The sequence below is a fragment of the Verticillium nonalfalfae genome (assembly GCF_003724135.2).
Source record: "Verticillium nonalfalfae strain VnAa140/NRRL 66861 chromosome Unknown scaffold_73, whole genome shotgun sequence".
NCBI lineage: Eukaryota > Fungi > Ascomycota > Sordariomycetes > Glomerellales > Plectosphaerellaceae > Verticillium > Verticillium nonalfalfae.
This window is the reverse complement of record NW_021167298.1, coordinates 92916-113677: the sequence shown is the minus strand read 5'-3', so window position 1 is coordinate 113677 and position 20762 is coordinate 92916. Positions and strand designations below refer to the sequence as shown.

Genomic DNA, 20762 nt, shown 5'->3' with positions numbered 1-20762 from the left:
TACTTCCTTGACCATCAAATACGTGACGATGCGTCAACCCTTGTGCCGCCGGGGGCCTCTGTGAAGCGCCCACTGGTGAATCAATAAAATTTTGATTTTGTTCCCGCAAAATCCCTGTATATCTGCGCCTCATTCATGATGTATCGAAGGAAGCCCATCGCGAGATGCTGGTTGAGGTGACTCCCTTGATGACATGCCAGCTCTGACATGAGGGGACCCCAGCTGTGTGGAGGAAAGCGGAAGGCCGCCCATCTTGGGCAGGTGGGGGGTGCAGATCGGGAAAATTCCAGCCCCGCCATCTATCAAGCTTCCCTCTCGACAAACCCAGGACGATTCAACCTGCTGGACTGGGCCTCACTCTCGAATCGTCATGCCCAAAGTCTGATCGCCATGCCTGTACGTCTGTTTCCTTCGTCTGTTTCCTCCCATCCCAACCCTGTTCTGTAACCCCCGCCATCATGACAGACACCTAATGCGCCCAGCTCATCATAGTAACGGGCCTCCCAACATCGGGCAAATCCCACCGGGCCGCCCAACTGCACGCCTACCTCGCGTCGCACCTCGCGGCCTCACCCTCGAAGCCACCGTACCGCCTTCACCTCATCTCTGACGAGTCCCTCTCGATCCCCCGTTCCGTCTACGACCTCTCCGCGACGCCGGCTCATGTGCGCTCGGCCAACGCCTCGGAGAAGGATGCCCGCGCGACGACGTACGCGGCCGTCAAGCGCGTCCTCTCGGACCGCGACATAGTCATCCTCGACGGGGGCAACTACATCAAGGGGTGGCGGTACCAGCTGCACTGCGAGGCCAAGGCCGTCAGGACCCCCTGCGCGCTGCTGCAGATTGGCTGCTCCGTCGACCGGGCGCGGTCGGTCAACGAGGCGCGGCGCGCGGCGAGAGAGGCGGCGGCGGCGGCAGCAGCAGCAGCAGACACTTCAGCACACGGCGACACGACCGGCGACAACGCCCCGACGACAGAAGCCTACGAGCCCGCCAGCTGGGAGAATCTCGTGTTCCGCTACGAGGAGCCGAACCCCATGACGCGGTGGGACAGCCCCCTCTTCACCCTCATCTGGGAGGACGACGACGCGCAGGCCAGCTCGGTCTTCGCGTCGCTGTGGGAGGCCGTGGCGGGCGAGGGGCGCAAGGCCGTCAAGCCCAACCAGGCGACGGTGCAGCGCAGCCGCGATGCGGGCGGGGACTACCTGTACGTGCTCGACCGGGAGACGCAGGACATTGTGCGTCGGATCCTCGAGGGGCAGGGCGAGGAGGGGGGCGGGACCGTCAGCGTGCCGAACGGCGGAGGCACCCAGGCGAGGGAGCTGACGGTCGAGCTCCCGGGGCGGAAGCTCGGGGTGCCGCAGATGCAGAGGCACCGGAGGGCGTTTGTGGGGCTGAACCGCGGGGGCATCGGGCTCGAGGGCGTCGGCGAGTTCACCGTCACGAGGATGAGGGAGGGGTTCGTGGGGTACCTCAACGACGCCTTTGACAAGGAGGATGTGTAGGCTGGCACCACTGCATGCTGGGGCTGCGGCCCACAGGCCGGCTACCAAGCATTTGCTTTTACGAATAATGATACCTCGAGGCAGGACTTGCCTGCATGCATTCGTTCACATCTTTGGCGTATATGCAGGCGTCCATCTCGTGTGGAACAGTATCTTTGGCAGCATAGTACATGTGCTGTCTAAGCCACCAGGTCAGAAATGGTCAGCACGCTCGATGGGAAAAGCGATGGCTTGACAAGATGCTCAGCGCTACCAGCTCGGCGCATGTCACGATGCCGAGACCCAGGCGGCCGGCACGTATCGTGGGTGCCAAGTGCTGCAAGACCAGCCTGGACCGCGACGGGCCTCGTCTGGCGTGGGCAAGTAACCTGATTTCGAAGGGCGGGGCTTTCCCCTTTGGGACAACAATACCTCCTCAACCTGCAGCACATCACGATATCGACGTTGGCTTCGATGGCGCGTCGGCCGCATTGGGATGGGACGAACAAAGAGCCGCAGAGCATACCCCGCTACTTTGATCCGAGCGGCGTCGCGTCCGTCAGAGTTTCTGGTTTCTGGAAGCTTGGGAGGCAAGGGGGATCTCCAAGACATCTTCTTGACGATCGAGTTGTGGCTGGCTTGCGCCGCCTGCGCGCCTGTCTGTGCAACGTGTAGCCCCAGCCCTACCTGCGTAATGACGATATTGTGAGACAGAGGATGCAGCACGACGCATGAATCTTGACGGCACGGCAAGACCACACGTAGCACAGTAGTGCCATGTCCGGCAAACTCGGCATCGCGAACGGTTCAGAACTGGTTTTCAGACAGGGAGCCAAGCACCGGGTGGAGGTGGCCTGATGGCGCGCATCCTCCCTACAGCTGGCAGCCAGCCGGCGGGCGAGGTGTACCACGCACAGCATCCTGTCCTTACTCAAGCGCCTCACAGTGGCAGTTGACTGGTTGACTCGTGGGGGGTTCTTGGCGCGCGGTGGTGCGAGAATGACGCAGAGGTCCACCACCCTTCCACAAAGCGGTCAATGCGCTCCCCACGCGCGACAAGCTTTGCCAAGAGGCAGCAGCCAAGACGGGCGGGCTGGCTGTAAAGTTTTGCGGACGATCCGCCGGGCTGGGGGGGGTGGATGGAAGCCTTCAAAGGAACCGCCGCGACGGCTGCCATTGCGCTTGGCGTTAAGCTTCTGTTATACTTTCCACCGGTGCCTCGTTACGTGATGTAGGGAAAAAAAAGCCCCCAAAAACCACCGGGCGCGAGGGAGGGGCGGGCTCGAGAACGTGGGCTTCGGCGGACGGTTTATCGTGCGCATGGTGGCGGCGGGCGTGGCAGCGAGGGCCGCTAAAGGTTACTGAGCATTGGGCCCATCGACTTTTGGCTCACTTCATCGAGAACCTTCCCAGGCGTTCGAAGACGGAGGGTTTCGTCTCGTGATGTCGTGCCCTGGCTGGTAGCAGTGTACCATGTAGACATTTCCTGTGTCCACGTGAATCTCTCCATTGACAGGCGGACAGGCGCAGAAAAGTCCGGTACCTGGGAGGCAAGAAAGGTATCGAGCTCATCTTGTTGAGTCTCCCTCGACGTAACGAGCCAGTTTCGAGAGTACCCGACTGCAAGTGATTGTGCGGGGACCATGGTCTGGACTTTGTTGTCTGGTTTTTGGGGCCATACTTGGTAATTGGGGTGATTTAGCTGACTGCGACTCGGTCAATGCCTGCTAACCCCCGATGCCTTGAAAAGCGCGCGACGGAGGAAAGGCCATTCAATGGAGTCCAGAACAGCGACATCAAAGAATCCCCTGCCCTACATGTCTTGCTTTTGCTTGCCCAGGTGGATGGATGTACCATGTAGAGGACAAATCGGGGACGATTGACCGGGGGAAAGAGACGACAGCACCTAGAAGAAGAGGAGGCGTGGACGAGACGGAAGAGTAGGAGAATGGCAGTTGGCGCACTGTGATAGCCCGCCAGACACGGTGCGAGAGAGGCCGCGGCTGGCTCGTGGGTGGCAGGGCTGGCCAGTCAGACGAAGCGGGTCCACATCATTTCCCCTTTTCCACCAGCCAAAAGGCAGTGGGTCGGCTGGTGTGCTGCGTCGATGGTGCCAAACGCGCGCTCCCACCCCCTCCTTTTACCATGACTGTGGTGGGTGTTCATCCTTTTCCGTCCTTGTCCGTTCATAGCCTGTCCATGTGGGAGAGGGGGTACGGGAGGATTCGTGTCGCCATCAAATCAAAATCGCCTGGGGGTGGACATGGGAGAGAATCGCAATGATCCGCAACAACGGAGGGGTTGAGTACTGCACATCACACTGTATCCAACTGTGTCTGTATCAAGTTTTCAATGCCGTGCTGGCTGTCCGACAGCAGTAACCCCGAACTGTGGGCGAATGCCGCAAAACAACTCGACGTTTCATCGCGACAACCACAAGCTTCGTGCGACACGGACGCGTCCAGGGCGCCCCCAATTCCCCATACGTATTCTCTCTGTGTGTCTCGCTCGTCGACCCGTGGTACCTGATGATAAGGCAGGCATGTACTATATCTGAGATGGGATGCTTGTTGTGTCCAGTGCAGTGCAGTGCAGTGCAGTACAGTACAGCGCTTTGCGATGCACTCGAAAACCGAGTCTCGCCTGTAGGTGTCCGTGTCCTGTACCTTGGGTGAGGTGCCACGAGAGTGGCTGTCACTGTAGTGGTCAAGGTACCGGGGGTAGATAGGGAGGTAGGTACCTTAGGGACTTCTCGGTCCCTACAGCCCCCGATGGCGGTCCCCTGCTGCTGGGACTGTTCAACGAGGCAATGCAGCGCCGATCAGAAGGGGTCCATTTGGCTGGGCTGTTCTTCTTCAAGGCGCTGTGCTTCAGTGCTTGTTCAGTTCCTGGCCAAGCATCGCATGACCATGACCGCAAATGAATGCACCGCAAGATACCGAACCAGGCTTTGATTGCTCGTTATGATGTCCGGCCTGCGCGCCTGGCGACATTGTGGACAATCTAGGTCCGGGCATGATACATCTGGACAGCCAGAGAAAGTGACAGGTGAGCAAGGCCCCCCTTGTGGGCCTCACTGAACTCGAACCAGTTTTTAGTGTCGCCACCGTCCACTCACGGCCGGGTCAATTCAGATCTCTACACGCCGCCAGCGCACCACGGCACGCACGCTTCGAACGCGCTGCGAGGCGTGGGCTGTGGACTGCTGGGACGTGCAGCCAGAGGACACCCCCACACTGTCTGAATGGGCGAACCGAATCGCACGGTGCTCCTCCGTATCGCACCGTGTGCAACTGCTGCGCCTGTCTGGTTCCCCGGCATCGACCCCGGTTCCCCCCCTTGCTCCTTCTGTTTCTCTCATATCCATCAGTCTCCCCTCGAAGCCCAGTTATCCTGCTGTGCCCGCGAGTCCGCTCGTCCACTGTCGCTGCCGCTTCCTTCAACCACGCACCAAACACACTCTCGAGACAAACCACAGTTCAAACAACCCGGCTTCGCAGTCCCTCGATATTCAGCAAGCGAAACCCTGACAAGACTCAACGGCCCAGTCTGAACGCTCGTTTCTATCAATCCGGATTTTGCATTCTTGAGCGAACCCCCCCTTGGGAGACCAGTGCCAGACACCTTCCCCCAAACCTGCAGTACGCGTTCCCAAGACTCTCGGCGCCCAGCCATCGACCAGTGCCAACATCTCCACAATCTTGTCTTGTTCGACACTTGATGATCGCCTTTTGACATCGCCCTACCTGTGCTCGTCTGGACACGATACTCTGACTGCCGTCGGCCTCACTCGAAAAACCTGTCGCGACGACGACCGAACCCGGCGTTCCATCTCAACCGACTCATCCTTCGACCCGTCGGCCACGCTGTCCCGACTCGCACCCGTCTCTCCACCCGGAGTCTCCCACAGCGCGCGTCTTGTGCTCTTCTTCGCCGCGACTACGACGACGACTCTCAATCGCGACACGACCTGATTGACGAACTGCGACTTGAAGTGACGGTCCAAACCGTGCGTGTTCTCGATCGCAACGAACCCTTCGTACCCTCCGACCAAAACCTGCTCATGCGACGACCATCCAATGGCGATTGAGTAGTCGCTCTCGAACACCTCGCTCCCTCCTCCTCCCTCCATCGTTGAGCGGCCGGCCGCCTCGTGTGTCCTTTGCAGGTCACCACACGCCAGTTCGGTCTGCCACCATGGCTGCGAGCGTGAGTTCCTGGCTCGCGGCCGCGACGCCCACACCAACCCTCGCCTCCGTTGCTTCCAAATGTGCGACAACACTCTCTGTCGGTGCCGTCCTATCCTTCGGCCCCGGCCACCCTTTAACTACGCTCACCCACGCCGCCATTCTCGAGACGCCCTGCGCCGCGGGTCAGACGCCGACGTCCTCGTCATTACCGCCCGTCCTGCTGGCCAACGCGGAGGGCATCGATGCCCTCGACGCTGAAACGAGCGGCGGCTCGCCTCAATTCTCCGACTTTCGCGATGCCTTTTACGAGTCGACCTTCCCCGTCTGCTACGTCCTCGCCGCCACGACTGTCACCGCCTACATGCTCGTCATCATGCTCTTCGTCACCCCACGCTCCTTCCTCGACGGTGGCGTTGCATATCTCGGCCGCAGCGGTTTCACCGGCAGCTCACCCAACGGCATCAGCATTGGTGGCCGCCCGTGGCTGCAGAAAGTAGCCGCCATGACTGTCGCCATCTCCCTGACCATTGCCACTGCCGATACGTTTCGCGTCGCTGAAGAGCAGTATGCCTGGGGTGTGCAAAACGCAGATCAGTTGCAGTCCGAAGTCATGGACAGCACCGAACTTAAAATCATGCGCCTCATTTCCGACACGTTTCTGTGGCTGGCGCAGGCGCAAACCTTGATCCGCCTCTTTCCACGCCAGCGTGAAAAGGTCATTATCAAATGGACCGCCTTTGCCCTCATCACCCTGCAAGTCATCTTCAGTGCGCTAAACAGCTTTTACTATCTCACGAGTGGCAGCAACGGCAACGCGAGGCCACAGAGCTTCGTTGACGCCGTCCCCGCTCTCAGCTACTTATTCCACCTTTCTCTGGGCTTGCTCTATGCTGCCTGGGTCATTTACTATGCGCTCATGAAGAAGCGCTACGCATTCTATCATCCCTTGATGAAGAATATGCCACTCATCTCAGCTCTCTCCATCCTCTCCATCCTTATTCCTGTTGTCTTTTTTGTCTTGGATATATCCAGGCCAGAATTTATCGGCTGGGGCGAATATGTTCGTTGGGTAGGTGCCGCCGCAGCCAGTGTGGTGGTGTGGGAATGGGTTGAGAGGATAGAAGCCCTGGAGCGCGAAGAGAAGAAAGACGGCATCCTAGGCCGTGAGGTTTTCGACGGCGACGAGATGGTGGAGGCTTCTGCCTCAGACTTCCCCTGGCTACGGCGCAGGAGGAACCGGAAAAGTCAGGCCGGCGGAGGGCCAGGAAGCAGTGGTGCCGCTGGACATGGCGGTGGCGTTGGCGATAGCGTCGGCGGCGACGGAGGCCAAGGAACCTCGACGGCTGCGAGACTTATGGCGTGGCCTGGTCTCACGTCAATTCCTTCCAAATACCAAGGCAACTTTCGCCAACAGCAGCAGCAGCAGCAGCAGCAGCAACAGCAACAACAGCAACAGCAACAATCGGCAGCACGTAGCGCCGACGCGACGCAGCAAGCTCGTGTATCAGCCGTCGGCACGATCCAACCACCACTGTGGCCAGCTCGCCCGCCTCCGGCCATAACCCCCGTGAGCAGGGCCGACACGGCCAGCGCAGCAAGCACCGACTATGCCGTAAGGTACAAGCCCGCTTCAGACACAACGAATCGCACGCCCGACACGCACCTCCGACGAACCCCGCCGGCAGCGGCAACAATGCCGGCATCGGCACCAGTCCGGCCATCTACTTCATCGTCGACAAGCCGGAGCACCGGCACCACCGAGTCAGACAGTGACGGCGTGGCAGTCGCAGCACCCGTACCAAGGCAGGCGGCTGTTGCCAAGGACATCGACCCGGAGGCTCAACAAACCGACACGACGACCGAAGGCCGGAGCAGGTGGCGAGCCCTCAGCGCCGCGACCAACCCGCTCTTCAACAGGCAGGGACGTGATCGTCCACCAGCGGCCGTGGCACCGCACACGGCTGCAGCGGCCGGTGAGCACCGGACACGGGATCAGTACGCCAGCAGCGGCGGGCGGTGGGACTTGAGGGCGCGACTAGAAGACTTTGCGGCGACACAGGCGGAGAAGGTGCGCGAGAAGATGCAGCCGACGCCCGAGACGGACAGTCTGCCGGTGACGGTCATTCCGGCACCGCCGCGGCAAGGAGCGGCACTGGCACGTCTCCTCGAGGAAGAAGGAATAGACGACCGCCGGTCGCCGCTGGAGCGAAGCACGAGCGGCGGATCGGGCTTTTCGTCGTTCCCTGGCATCGGGGCAGGGGCTCTGCCGCACGCCCTGGACAGGACGACGAGCGACGTGTCACGACAGGCGCCACGAGGAATGAGCGCCTCGGTCGACACGGCGTCGGTGAACGCGAACCCGAGCCGGCCGCCGCTGTGGCCGGGCGTGCGAACACAGCCGAGCTACGAGCGGGCGGCGACGACTACGACGACGACGTACGAGTACGAAGACGCATCGGACGTTCAGACACCAACGGAGCACAGCAGGCGGGAAACGGAGGGCTCGCGAGGGTCGCCTGCGCCGTGAAGCCGCCGCCGCGGTGTGACCACGGTTCTGCGTGCCTGGGTGGGCCGGGTGTACCATGATTACTATTCAAGCGCGGCGCTTGGGTCTCATTGGAATTGATTGGGCTGGGTGGGCTATCTGCCACGGCTACGGCCTGGACGGAACAAGGAAAGGGTGGACATTTCGCGAACAAAAGGTCCAACCCGGGATCATTTGGCGTTTTTATCTGGCGTTGGGTTGATAGGGAGAAGTTTATAGTCGTGTGTAGCGTGCAGCAAGCAGCAAGCAGCAAGCAGCAAGCAGCAAGCAAGCATCCAGCATGGCGGATGACCCGGGCAGCCATGTCGCATGGCCAGCCCCTGGCTGTCGAATACTATATACATGTCATGTCATTCCTGTCTTGTCAGAGGCTTCTTGGGATCCAGGTCTACCACACTGCAGCGAGCGAGCGAGTGACATGTGAATGCTGGCCGCTGGATGGCGAGCCGGGCATGCAGGCAGGCATGACATGCGAATGCACAGGAGAAGCCAGCGGGCCAGCGAACGGCGCTTGGCGCGGTCGGCGATGTGGTGTGGAGGATTGGGGATCATCTCGGCAGAGGTGTCCGTCCTCCCTCCGTGGCTTACGTGAGGCGACCAGGCGTGCGTGCGCTGCATGTGGGTGCCCGCCCACTCGGCGAGCGCACGCCAGAAGCAAGAGAGGGTTTCCTGCAAGTCCAGCCGACGATGCCGGTGATGGTTTGGCCAGACGACCCCGTGCCCAGGCCGCCGCGCGGGAGGACAGCCGGGTCGACGCCCCTTCCCCCCATGTTCAGTGACGTGGTGATCTGGCGTTTCTGGTTTGTTTCTGAGGGACCCGGGGGGGGGGGGGAGGGGAGGCCATGTTCCCATCCATCGGTTCCGCGGGTGTCCGGGTACCGGGGACTTTGCGATCCCGCGGACGCCCGGCCGGCGATGGACAAGGCGATAGAGGGAAAAAAAAAAAAAGATGACTTGGGTATGAGACATTGGCGGGGACGGGGGGAGGGGGGCTTTTGGTTTTTTTGTTTGCTCCTGGGGCAATGGGGGTGCCCTCTGGTTCTGGGCGATGGAGCTGTGAGATTCGTCCTTTGGGATCGACTACAGGGCTTTCAGGGGATCTGAAGGGGCCGTAGTGAATCTGAGGGGGCCGTAGTGAATCTTCAGTAGGGAACCTGAGGTACCAGGGTAGGTACCTACATCTAGGTGGTTAGGGACACTAAAGAGACCCGCTACAGAGCCCACCCTCATCTTCAGTCTTTTTCGTCGTCTCAGGGGGGGGGGGTCAGAAGGAGAAAAGGAGGGTTTACAGCGCCAAGGATTTCCATGTGGGGTCTAGAGTACAAGGACGAAATTGCGACTGAGCGTTGATGCCAATGGGGGAGCAAGTGCGCCATGGGTTCGGGCTCGTGACACCCGCCTAGGAGAGAGTGGTACATGGTAGTGAGGTTGGTAAGGAACCTCTCGGTACCTGTATGAGAAAGCCTCCTGCTTTTTCCATCCCCCCCCCCCCCCTCCGTCTCTTTTTGATTAAAGACCATCCATCATCTCCTGCCACCAGCGCCGTTCCTTTCGCTCTATCCTTGCTGCGTCCTACCTCTCCAGCTCGACAAGAGGAAATCCTCAATCGCGCGACCCTTCCCTCACCCAGAAAAATAAAAACCCTCCCGGTCATCGACCAGTCCAGAGTTCATCGATCAAGACAGCCACGACTGGCATCACTCGTCTTGACGACGCCATTGAACACACCTACCAATCTACTAAACCATCTACAAGCACACGACCACGGGGCCTTCAGCCCACGCGAGACGAGACGCACAACGAGACACACACGGCATTGCGCATGCACCAACGGCGGCACGCCTGACTCGACGCCTTCCAATTTCGTCGCGGCCGCCGCATACAGAGCCAGCCAGCCAGCCAGCCAGCTCTTTGCTCTACTGCTCTTTGTGCCACCCCCCCTAAATCTCTTCTCCGACATTCTGTGGAAACACTGCCAAACCGCTCCGTCCCCAAACAGTGGCTGTTGCTGGTCTCGCTGCGACGTCCTCTCCAAACCCCCCCACAACCTCGAAACCCCTACTCCCCCGAACCTGTGAGCTGCCTGCTCCTCGGCGTCACCATGGAGGGCTCCGTCGAACCATTTCCCCTCCTCAACACCTCGGCCGACCCCGTTGTCGACACGACCGCCGCTCGCCGCCGCCGCAAGTCGAGCGCTCTCGGTCAAGACATTCGCGCCGGTGACACGGGCGCTCCTGCCCTCGCCTCGTCCCGCCAGAGCCTCTCTGCTGTCGACCGCCCGAGTCCCAGCCCCAGCATCAGCTCTGCCTCGTCCGCCAACAACACCGCCATGACCTCCTCCTCACCTGCCGAGCCCTCGGCCCAGACGGCCGCCCGCCGCATCTCCAAGCGCCGCCGCGCCCGGGGCCTCCTCGCCCGCGCCCGCCAGGCCATGATCAAGCGCACCTACCTGCTGCCCGCCGTCATCCTGACCATCTTTGGCTTCCTCTACGCCCTCAACCCTACCGAGTCCAACCCCGTCCACCGCTTCATCTTCCTCTCCTACCGCCTCGACCACGGCTCCGGCCACCCGCTGGCCCCGACCGACCCCGACACCCCCGTCCAGTACGGCAAGGGCCCCCGCGACATTGCCTTTGTCGCCTTTTACACCGTCGTCCTGTCCTTCACGCGCGAATACATCATGCAGGAGCTCATCCGACCCCTCGCCCGTCGCGCCGGCCTCCGCTCCCGCGCCAAGCAGGCCCGCTTCATGGAGCAGATGTACACGGCCATCTACTTCTTTTTCCTCGGGCCCGCCGGCATGTACGTCATGAGCAGCACCCCCGTCTGGTACTACAACACGGCCGGCATGTACGAGAACTTCCCCCACCGCACCCACGCCGCCGGCTTCAAGTTCTACTACCTCTTCCAGGCTGCCTACTGGGCCCAGCAGGCCATTGTCCTGCTGCTCGGCATGGAGAAGCCCCGCAAGGACTTCAAGGAGCTCGTCGGCCACCACATTGTGTCCCTCGCCCTCATCGCCCTCAGCTACCGTTTCCACTTCACCTACATTGGTCTCGCCGTCTACATCACCCACGACATCAGCGATCTCTTCCTCGCCACCTCCAAGCTCCTCAACTACATCGACCACCCCCTGACCGGCCCATACTTTGCCGTTTTCATGTTCGTCTGGATCTACCTGCGCCACTACATCAACCTGCGCATCATCTGGTCTCTCCTCACCGAGTTTCAGACCATCGGTCCCTTTGAGCTCAACTGGGCCACCGAGCAGTACAAGTGCCGTATCTCCCAGGTCATCACCCTCGGCCTGCTTTCCTTCCTCCAGGCCCTCAATCTCTTCTGGCTCTTCTTCATCGTTCGCATTGCCTACCGCTTCCTGCGCGACAGCAAGGCCACCGACGACCGCAGCGAGGACGAGGACGATGAGCTCGAGGAGCTTGACGAGGATGAGAAGAAGAAGCTCATCGAAGATGACAAGAAGGCCAGGGCCGTGAACAAGGTCAGCGAGAAGACCGCCGCCAACGGCACTTCGAGGTAGATTATGCCTCCCATCGCGAACCTACCAACGCGTGCGACTTGCTGTCCACCGACGCACGACATGTGAGAGGGGGTGGATGGACGAAGCGTCAGTGGAGGATGGGGGGGGGGACCCTCCTCATCCTCCTCCGCTTGCTTTGCATACAATAGGAGTCGGAGCATCAACCAACCGGTACGGGATTGTCAGGAGATGAACCCATCGTATTATGTTATTTTCTCTCTTTTTTCCTTTTCTCGACGGGTCTCCACCCTTTCTCGACGAGAGGCGCACTGCTGTAACCTTCCGAGAGGGGTTCGAAGAAGGTGAGTTACAGCCATAATGAGGCGTTCGGTTCGGGTTTGAAGGGAGGGAAGAAAGACGAAAAAAGAGGTGGGGAGCAAAACAGTTGCATCACACTCGCTTTGAAAAGGAGGTCAAGGCTGGAAGGGATAGGGAGGAAAGATCCAGCCAGGAGGGCCCCGGGATCGCGGTACATACCATGCAGGTACCGTTTACGACGTCATTCGCTACGAAAAGGAACTCGGCGACCACTTGGCCCAGCAGCCAAGCGGGCTAGTAGGTTATTCTTCGCTTCTCAAACCAGGTCATTCTTTGGTTGGACCATGCGGCACACAATCACCAAGCTCACATTGGCAATGTCGCCTGCGCCTGTGCCCACGCCTACCATCGGCTGGCTCGGTCCCGTACACGCACGCGACCACAAACACACACACACACACATACACACACACACACGCGCGCGCGCGCCACCCAGCCTCGACTCGTCTCATCCGATCTCACAAACACTGAGACAGGGACAGAAATAGAGGTCGTCATCGCCCATCCAGACCAGAAAGACAAGATACACAGCAAGCAACACTTCAGATCGGCCGCGCCACCGCACAACCCGCCTTACCCCGAGTAGGTGGAGCCCCCCCTCGGCCATGGTCACACGGCCGTCTACAATGGCGGGGGGCGGGGGGGGGGGGATGGAATGTGAGACTACCCTAACCAACGACGAGTTGGCGACCGCGTGCACCACCATTACCATCCCAGCAACACGCATCCCATGATGCGCATGAACGCATCCACTCTGCTGCAAAAACATGTCTCGCGTCAGCTTTGGTCAATCAGCGCCCCTCGTTCGGACGCCTGGGGGGGTTACAGCCCGGCACAAGTCTGCATGACGAGACAGTGAGATGTGGCACGCGATTGATTCTTGATGGGGTTGCTGGGGAGGTGTGTGTGTGTGCATGTTTGCTAGCGTTGGATCGGCGCGCTGCGAACGGAGGATCAGCCGGAGGGAGGGATGATGGGATATCCGCCGCGTGCGCCGCGACGACGACGACGACAGCAGCAACAGCCGAGTATGTCCCGAACCGCCGCTGAGCCGAGCTGCTCGATGAGAACGGAAGAGATGATGGCCCTTGTACACCATGTTTTGATTACCACGTACATTTCACTATACCTTGTAATAATGAGCCACCAACTATCAATCAAGTCCTCCAACGTGGAATGGTCTCGCGCGAGATTCCTACACTGCACATCTCACCCCATCGTCACACGTAGCAGTAACATGAATCTGGATCACTTGTTTTGGAGTAAACGCGGGACACAGCGAAATGGCGGGGGGGAAGACAGCCATCTCATCTTTTTTGTTCGCAACGCTCGCATTGGCCCGGCACTCTCTGCCAAGGCACCCTCTATGAGCAAAGACTAAAAAAAAATGGAAAGTGCGAGAACCAATGTGTACGTACGTAGTAGCCGTGAAGCCAGCTCATTTGTGTAGCCTTTTTCCCGCCTCCTCCTTCCCCCCACCACCTACCTGCCTTCCCCAGACCGTCCACCGAGGCCAAACAAAGAGACAAGAACAGACAAGAAAATAGACAGGCAGAAAAGGCAGGCGTCGCCAGCCCACCTAACAGCCCAGGGGCTCTCCTAAAAGAGAGCCCTCATACCTTCGCCTTATGTTGCGAGATAACGCTCTTCCTCTCGGAGATTAAACAAGATTGGGACTAAGCAAAGTAGCAAACAAGACCGGGTAACGTCGCGGTCCTGATGAGCAACGGGAAGTCAACACCACGCAAACCTGTAAATCCGATGCAAGGTCCAAGGGGGGGGACCTCCCGCCCATGGTAGCGGTCGGGCATACATGCCCCCCCCCCTTGAACGTCATGACGCCACATGATTAGACGAGACATGAAGTAAAGCCCTCTCGAGAAAAAAAGGAAAGAAAAAAAACGGAACAGAGCCACCGCCTGTCGTGAAAGCTTGCGATTAAATAGCAGCGTTGCTGATGAAACTCCAAACGCCAAGTTGCCAATAATGAGGCATGCAGTCTTCCTGATCCGTGAATCCGTAGCAGGTCGTGATTCTTCAACATTCGTAACAATAAAAGCCAGAAACCCGTTGGGGTAGCGAGAAAGAAAGAAATGAAGGCTGCCCCTGCAACAGGACGCATGCTGACGGCAACGCAGCAACAATATGTAATCACGCTCGGTGAAAGTCAACAGATGTCTCAGGGACAGGAAGACGGCGTCTACTACCGCTCCGTTTCATCGTGATAGTTATGTGTAGAATCAGCGTCGGAACTTGTGGATGAGCTCGACGTGTCCCCACGTGGTGCAGTGGCTTTGGAGTTCTGGTCGGTTGCTCCAGGGAGGATTGTCGAAGACGAGAGGCTGTTGTACCCGTCCGACGTTCCATCTGTACGGCCCTTGCTGACAATGTTGGCTTTACGCATGAGTTTGTGGGCCTTGCGGCTGGCGGCACGCGCCTTCTCGGCGGCACGCTCAGCCTGCACTTGCTTCTCCCACATGGAGGCATAGCGGCCCTTGGCATTGACAAGCTGCTCATGTGTGCCCTTTTCAACAATCTTTCCGTTGTTGAGAACAATAATCTGGTCTGCATGCGTGATGGTAGATAGGCGATGGCTGTCTCTTGTTAGCAAGCCGGAACGGTTTCAGAGCATCAAGACAACGTACGCAATGATGAGAAGAGTGCGGCCGTGACCGAGATTGCCGAGCTTGTCCTGAATTTCTTGCTCTGTGTGGGCATCAAGTGCCGATGTGGCTTCATCGAGCATGATGATCTTGGGATTCTTCAAGATGGTGCGCGCGATGGCCACACGCTGTCGCTCGCCTCCACTCAATCGCAGTCCTCGGTCGCCAACCTTTGTGTTGTAGCCGTCAGGGAAAGACTGGATCCGGTCATGAATACTTGCTGCGCGGCAAGCCTCGTACACATCTTCCTCAGTGACGCTCGGGTTGGCATACTTGAGATTGTACATCAAACTCTCGTTGAACAGGGTCGTGTCCTGTGGCACCACGCCTATGTAGCGCCGCACGGAGTCGATTGTCAAATCTTTCACATCCTGTCCGTCAATCTCAATGCTACCGCTTGTCGTGTTGTAATAGCGGAACATTAACCGAAACACGGTCGACTTGCCGCCTCCGGATTCGCCAACAAACGCAGTCGTCGTCCCTGGCGTGCACTCGAAATCGAGTTCCTTGAGAGCAGGCTGGCGTGGGTCGTAGGCGAACGCAACATTGTTCCAACGGATGTGCCCTTGACACTCAGTCAATGGCTTCGCTGTATCGGAGTCCACAACGGTGGGCTCGATCTTGAACAGTTCCAGCAGCCTCTCACCCGAGATCATTGCCTGTTGAATGGTACGGTAGAAGCTGCTGAAGAAGTTGAGAGGGCCCTGGAGCTGATTGAGGTAAGTGAGAAGCATGACAAAGTCGCCGACAGTTCGGTGTTCGTTTGTGACTTGATAGGAGCCAAAAAGCAGAACAACAGTCATGCCAGCCATGAAGACGAGCGCCTGGATGACGTTCATCTTGTTCATGCCCCATGTGACCTGCGCCTCAGCCTCCTGGAAGACCCGAATGGCGTTGCGATAACGCCTGAACTCCCAGTCCTCGGCGTTGAAGTACTTGACCGTCTCATAGCTTGTGATCGAGTCATTTTTCACAGCCTCCTCCTCCCGGTCGGCGTTCGTCATGGCCCTGCGTTGATCGGCACGGGTTTGCGCCATGCGTATGGTGAGATAAAGGTACCAGAAGGAGATGCAGCTGACGATAACCGCGTACGTTGCGTCGAATCGGACATAAAAGAAGAAGACGGCCACCCCCAAGTCAATGAGCATGGGCAAAACTTGAAACGTAACTTGCTCGAGGAATTGGTTGATCGAGGCACCTTTGTTGAGTGCCGACAGCACCTCGCCGGTGCGCTTGCCAAGGTGGAAGTCCAGACTCAGCGAATGAACGTGCTCGAACGCCGAGGTCGTCAAAGCTCGATACGAGTACTGGGAGATGGGTACCCAGAGTATGGACCGCACGGCGCCCAGGAGCATCGAAGGTCCTTGTAGTAGCTTGTAAATGATAAACAAGATCAGCGCTTTCCATGGGTCCTCGCCCTCGGAGAGGGCATCGGTGAGATGTCCGATCTGGAGCGGCACCAGGAGGTTCACCCAGCGCTGCGCGAGCAGCAGAAGAGTGCAGATAGCGAAGATGAGCTGCAGCCGCCACGAGTCTCGGGGCCAGAGGTAAGGGAAGAATACGCCATAGCCCCTTAGATACTCCCACCACGTCTTGTGCGGCATCTTCTCGGGTCGGTAGAACGCGGCTGACTCGTCCTTGACTAGGCTGATGGCCCCGACGACGCCGTTGGTGCTGGCCGTAGCACTACCATTCCGGCCACGGATGCTCCGGCCGTTCGCCTCGCGTGTATGAACCTCGCGGCCGTTCTGGGTGCGGTAGGTCGTCCGCGTACCGTTGAGAAGTGGTGTGACTTCTTCCGCACCCAACCGTTCCGCATCCCGATCATATTTGTCCCTGTTGTTCCAGGCTTTGCGGATCCATAACGCGGTGTACGTGCTGACGAGGCAGAAGGCAAGAACGAGTCGCACGATGGCCAGGACGATGTCGATCAGATCCCACTTGTCCGACTTGCTGTCGAAGTTGTCGAGAGGTCGTAACGCAGCGGTGCCGTGGGTGTCGCGGCGCTTTTCGAATATGGCGAGAGCGCAGGTTGTGATGGTCAGCTCGCCAGCAAAGGCAAGCGTCCAGGTAATGAAGTGTACAAGTGACGGGCTGTGGTGCCATTCGAGGATCGTGACAAAAAGGTATAGATAGAAATTGGTCGCGCCGATCAGGAACACCTGTGGAGAAGACTTGTCAGCTTGTGCACCAGAGCTGGTGAGGTGAGCCGGGGGCAACAAGCCAGAGGTACCTACGCTCATTTCTTCCGTCTCGCGCCAGACAACTTGGCCGTCTCGTTGTGCCGGCCAGACCTCGACTACGTGGACGAAGTGGGCGATGCCATTGGCGAAAAAGACGAGAAACATGGCCAGAGACAGCCATGCGAAGACCTTTTTGAAGGCAGGAGACGGGTCGGGACCCCAATGGTTACTGTTGCCATCACTGTTTCTTTTCCTCTTCTTCGTGGCGGGGAGAGGTTTGCCACCTGGACCGCGGACGCCTGGCTCAACAATTTCGTCCTCTCTTTTGGCAGTCAATATGCTGTAGGCGACGCCGGAGATGAAGAAGACGATCAAGAGGGTTCCCGGATACCAGATGAGGATGTCGCGGAGTATAGACGCGGCCGTCGATGTGTCGGTTGTTGTCGCGGGGTCCGAAACCGGGTTAACAGGTGTGCGAACCTGCTCTGGGGACGCCATAGTAGTCTGTGGTGGGGGAAGAGTTGAGGTGTCAGAAAAAAAGTATGTACCACAGCGTCGAAACGACTACTCGTTCCATGCAGGAACCAGCAGCGAGTAGGAGTAAGCGAGAAGAAAAAAAAAGGTACCGGCAGCCAGAACAGGAGCAGACGAAACGACGAGAGAGCGCCCGTCCTCGTCACTGCACAAAGCACTTGGCTGCACGAAAACGTAGGAGGGCGGGATGGGATGGCGAAGAGGGCCCAAGGCACAGGCAGGAAGCCAAGGCAGAGGCAGGAACAGGATAAGAGGGAGGAGGGAAGGCACGGATGGTGCGTCAAGACGTAGAGGTGAGGTAGGTAGTGATTTTGCAAAGAGACTTACAACGAGCGTTGGGCAATTGGAGAGATCGCAATTGCCATGAAAGAAGCATGGCCCTGGCCCGTCAAGAACCGTCGCGTGCCCTGTGACAAGAGCAGAGCAGCCTCGGGCGGAGAGGGGAGGAAGGAGGGAGGGGGAGGGGGGAGAGGTTCGGTTATGGAGGAGGAGGAAAGACGTTCAAGATGGTTTGGAATCGGTCAGAACGACTCAAGACAAGACACGAGATCTGGAGTCTCGAGTCGTCAGTTGCAATACCAATACAGATGCACTAGCGCAAGCACGCTGTTCTCTCTCTGGCCAAGTACGGTACCGTGGGCGGCACCGCCTCGAACAAGCGGGCATGCAGAAGACCAAACCCCCTGCACCTCTCTTTTGGGGGGGGGGGAGGGGGTAAACTTGGGAGGTTGGTCTAGGCTTTGCTGCGAAGACCGAGTCCGCGAACAGGGGTCCCCACAGAACGACCTGGTGGCACGGGGATGGGTGGTACCAGGCGCGAACAGGATGAGGGACGAGGGGACGAGGGGGCCTGCAAATACCTGACGAAGTACCTCCCAAGGTGGACAGGCCTCTGCTGCCAGCATCCCAGCACGAGGAAAGTGGGCGGGTGGGCGCGGCAGAGGTCGGGTGACTTACTTGGTGGCAACAGACAACTTGTCGAGTGACTTGGATGATGGGCCGACGTACAAGAGCTGGACTGATGAACGCCACTCACGGGAGGCCGCTCGTCTACGCGGCAGGCGTGCTGTCTGCGATGCGAGCAAAGCGGGTTCTTTTGCTCGGTAGAGAGGGAGGAGGGAGGCGATACGGAGTGTTTCTTGGTTTCTGACCCGTGGGTCCTCGTGATTGCTGACTGGGCGAAGCGCAGAGCTGGGAGGTAAGGTACCTGACCTAGGTACCTGAGGTAGGTAGGTCGGTCCCGCTAGCTGACAGTGTGTATCTGGGTGTGGTGTGTCTTGTTTTTGGGGTATCCCAGTGGTTGGCAGCCACTGCATGCCAGGCCCTGGTCAAACGGAGACCCGAGGCGAGCTGCACAGCAAGCGTGGAGCTGGCGTGGATAGACGCCTGTAGGTAAGGTAGGCAGGTTAAGGTACTTGCGCAGAGAGGGGCCAGGGCAGGTAGGTACCTTTCTGCAAGTACACGAATTCTTGGGCAGGCCCCGGAAGGAAACGGAAGTGGGGCGGCGAGATTGCCCAGACACTGATCGATCTGGCCCAAGGTTAGGTGCTCCGTGCCGTGTGCTGTCTGGCGACGTCCGTGTTGGTTAGGAGAGGAGGCCCAAGAATGGTGCTCGGTGCATGTGAGTCTGGCTTGCTCGGCCTCAACCTCCTGTGTGGGTGCGCTTGACCTCAAACTCCCTACTTCTCTTGACAGCGAAGCTTGTTGTCCGGCTTGCCGAGTTCCCTGAGTTTCGCGCGCTTGCGCAATTTGTCGGACTGCTGTGGGCCTGGTGTTTGGGTTCGATAGATGTATGATGCAACGTGCTTGGTAACAGATTTAGACCTGGAGGACATGTGTCAGTGCATCTCAAAGCTGACACCGGGGCGTCGTTTTCCAACAGCCCAAGAAAAATGGACATGGACGGGCACGGCTGTCCTAGGCATCGACATGGTGCTTTTAGAGGTTCGGCACAATAAAAGGAGAAAACATGGGGTCCAAGCGAGTGCCGTAGGACAACAACGCTTTGAAGCCATCCAGTCCACTGCGTCAACAAGCGGCCATGGGAATTGGGGGGAATAAGCATGGAGTTGTGCTGCGGGCCGGTTTTAGGCTGGCTCAGGTATGGCCCGACCACACTCAGTTCAATCACCACAGAGGATAAGGCACGAAAGCCGAGCACTGTCAACGTACCTGCAGAGGAGGGAGTTGAGCGAGCGTCATCTCGCGCAGCCAAAGAGAATGCTCCGAGGAGAGAGTAGCGACGGAGTAGGAAAAGGCTGCGTGGTTTGTTTTCCAAAATAAAATAAAATACACAACCACCGTAGATGAAGCAGCTGGCTATTTCTACGGAGAGAAGGGGGAAGTCGAGAACGCAACAGAAACGAGGAGCTGAATGGGGACAGGTAACGGATAACAACGATCAAGTTGGAGGCTCTGAGCTTATGCCGACAACGGGGACTGGATATTGTCTCTCTCCTTTCTTTCCCTCCCCTCTCTTCTCACGGCCTGAATTGAGTAAGACTGCTGACGCTAGATCAAGAAGACTGCAGGTGCCTGGCCGCACAGGTTTTGGTGGGGAGGGTCGGAATGTTCAGCTGGAACTACGTGGTGGTGTTGAGTGGTAGCCTGTCATACGGGCGAAGAGGCGATCTGGGATCCCAGCAGTATCCCGGCGATGACGTCCCCAGATTGTTGATGGGTGGTCCAGAACCTCATACCACAGAAGTTGGCAGGGGATCATATTCAAGATGGTGTGAAGCCCTGCGGGTGAACGCTGCGACAGTCTTGATTAGTGGTGCTGTAGCGCGGTGATGTTGGTGCGTCGCGATGCGAATACATAGATAGGTAGATTCAGGAAGGCGGGTTCCAAGGGGCGCAGCAAATCTGGGCAGTCCGTCGATGTGAGAAAGCAGGCGGATCGGTGTTCAGCGATGATGCACCTCTTCTCAAAGAGGTGTCGATGCTACCTAGGGAGATAAAGCCATCTCGTGTTGCTTGCCTTTTCGAACTCGCCAGTTTCTCTGTTGAATTCGACGGGGCCGTTGCTACCTCACTACCTCACTACCAGGTGATGCCATCTCCTGCCTTGCGCAAGGATCCCCGACCTTGCATGGCTTGCCAGAATGCCCAACGTGACGCAGGTAAGAGTTCTAGTGTCTTTGCGGAGAGAGTTGACCAGAAGTCAAGCTCTTGTGGCTGACCGAACTGCTGATGCTTTTCTCCAAAGCGTCTTTGCTTCTTTTCCTTCGCCGTTGACCTTGCCTGGTCTTGAAGGTGGTGGCACGGGACTAGGTACTCAGCATGCCATGTCAGATGTCAATCGACA

The 20762-nt window shown here is 58.5% G+C and overlaps 4 protein-coding genes across 4 annotated transcripts; 3 read left to right on the top strand and 1 right to left on the bottom strand.

Annotated features, from left to right (window-relative positions):
- Positions 1 to 390: 390 nt before the first annotated feature.
- On the top strand, positions 391 to 1505 carry D7B24_008345 (uncharacterized protein; the record flags this gene model as incomplete). Its single annotated transcript, XM_028642433.1, has 2 exons — positions 391 to 396; positions 483 to 1505. The coding sequence occupies 2 exons, from the start codon at positions 391 to 393 to the stop codon at positions 1503 to 1505; spliced, it is 1029 nt and encodes a 342-aa protein (XP_028493794.1).
- A 4176-nt stretch (positions 1506 to 5681) lies between these two features.
- On the top strand, positions 5682 to 8201 carry RIM21 (pH-response regulator protein palH/rim21; the record flags this gene model as incomplete). The annotated part of the gene is made up of 1 exon (XM_028642432.1): positions 5682 to 8201. One exon carries the CDS (start codon positions 5682 to 5684, stop codon positions 8199 to 8201), a length of 2520 nt encoding a protein of 839 aa, XP_028493793.1.
- Positions 8202 to 10320: 2119 nt separating this feature from the next.
- D7B24_008343 (uncharacterized protein) lies at positions 10321 to 11757 on the top strand (the record flags this gene model as incomplete). Its single annotated transcript, XM_028642431.1, has 1 exon — positions 10321 to 11757. One exon carries the CDS (start codon positions 10321 to 10323, stop codon positions 11755 to 11757), a length of 1437 nt encoding a protein of 478 aa, XP_028493792.1.
- A 2521-nt stretch (positions 11758 to 14278) lies between these two features.
- On the bottom strand, positions 14279 to 17419 carry D7B24_008342 (uncharacterized protein; the record flags this gene model as incomplete). The annotated part of the gene is made up of 3 exons (XM_028642430.1): positions 14279 to 14669; positions 14721 to 16900; positions 16976 to 17419. The coding sequence occupies 3 exons, from the start codon at positions 17417 to 17419 to the stop codon at positions 14279 to 14281; spliced, it is 3015 nt and encodes a 1004-aa protein (XP_028493791.1).
- Between the last annotated feature and the right edge of the window lie 3343 nt (positions 17420 to 20762).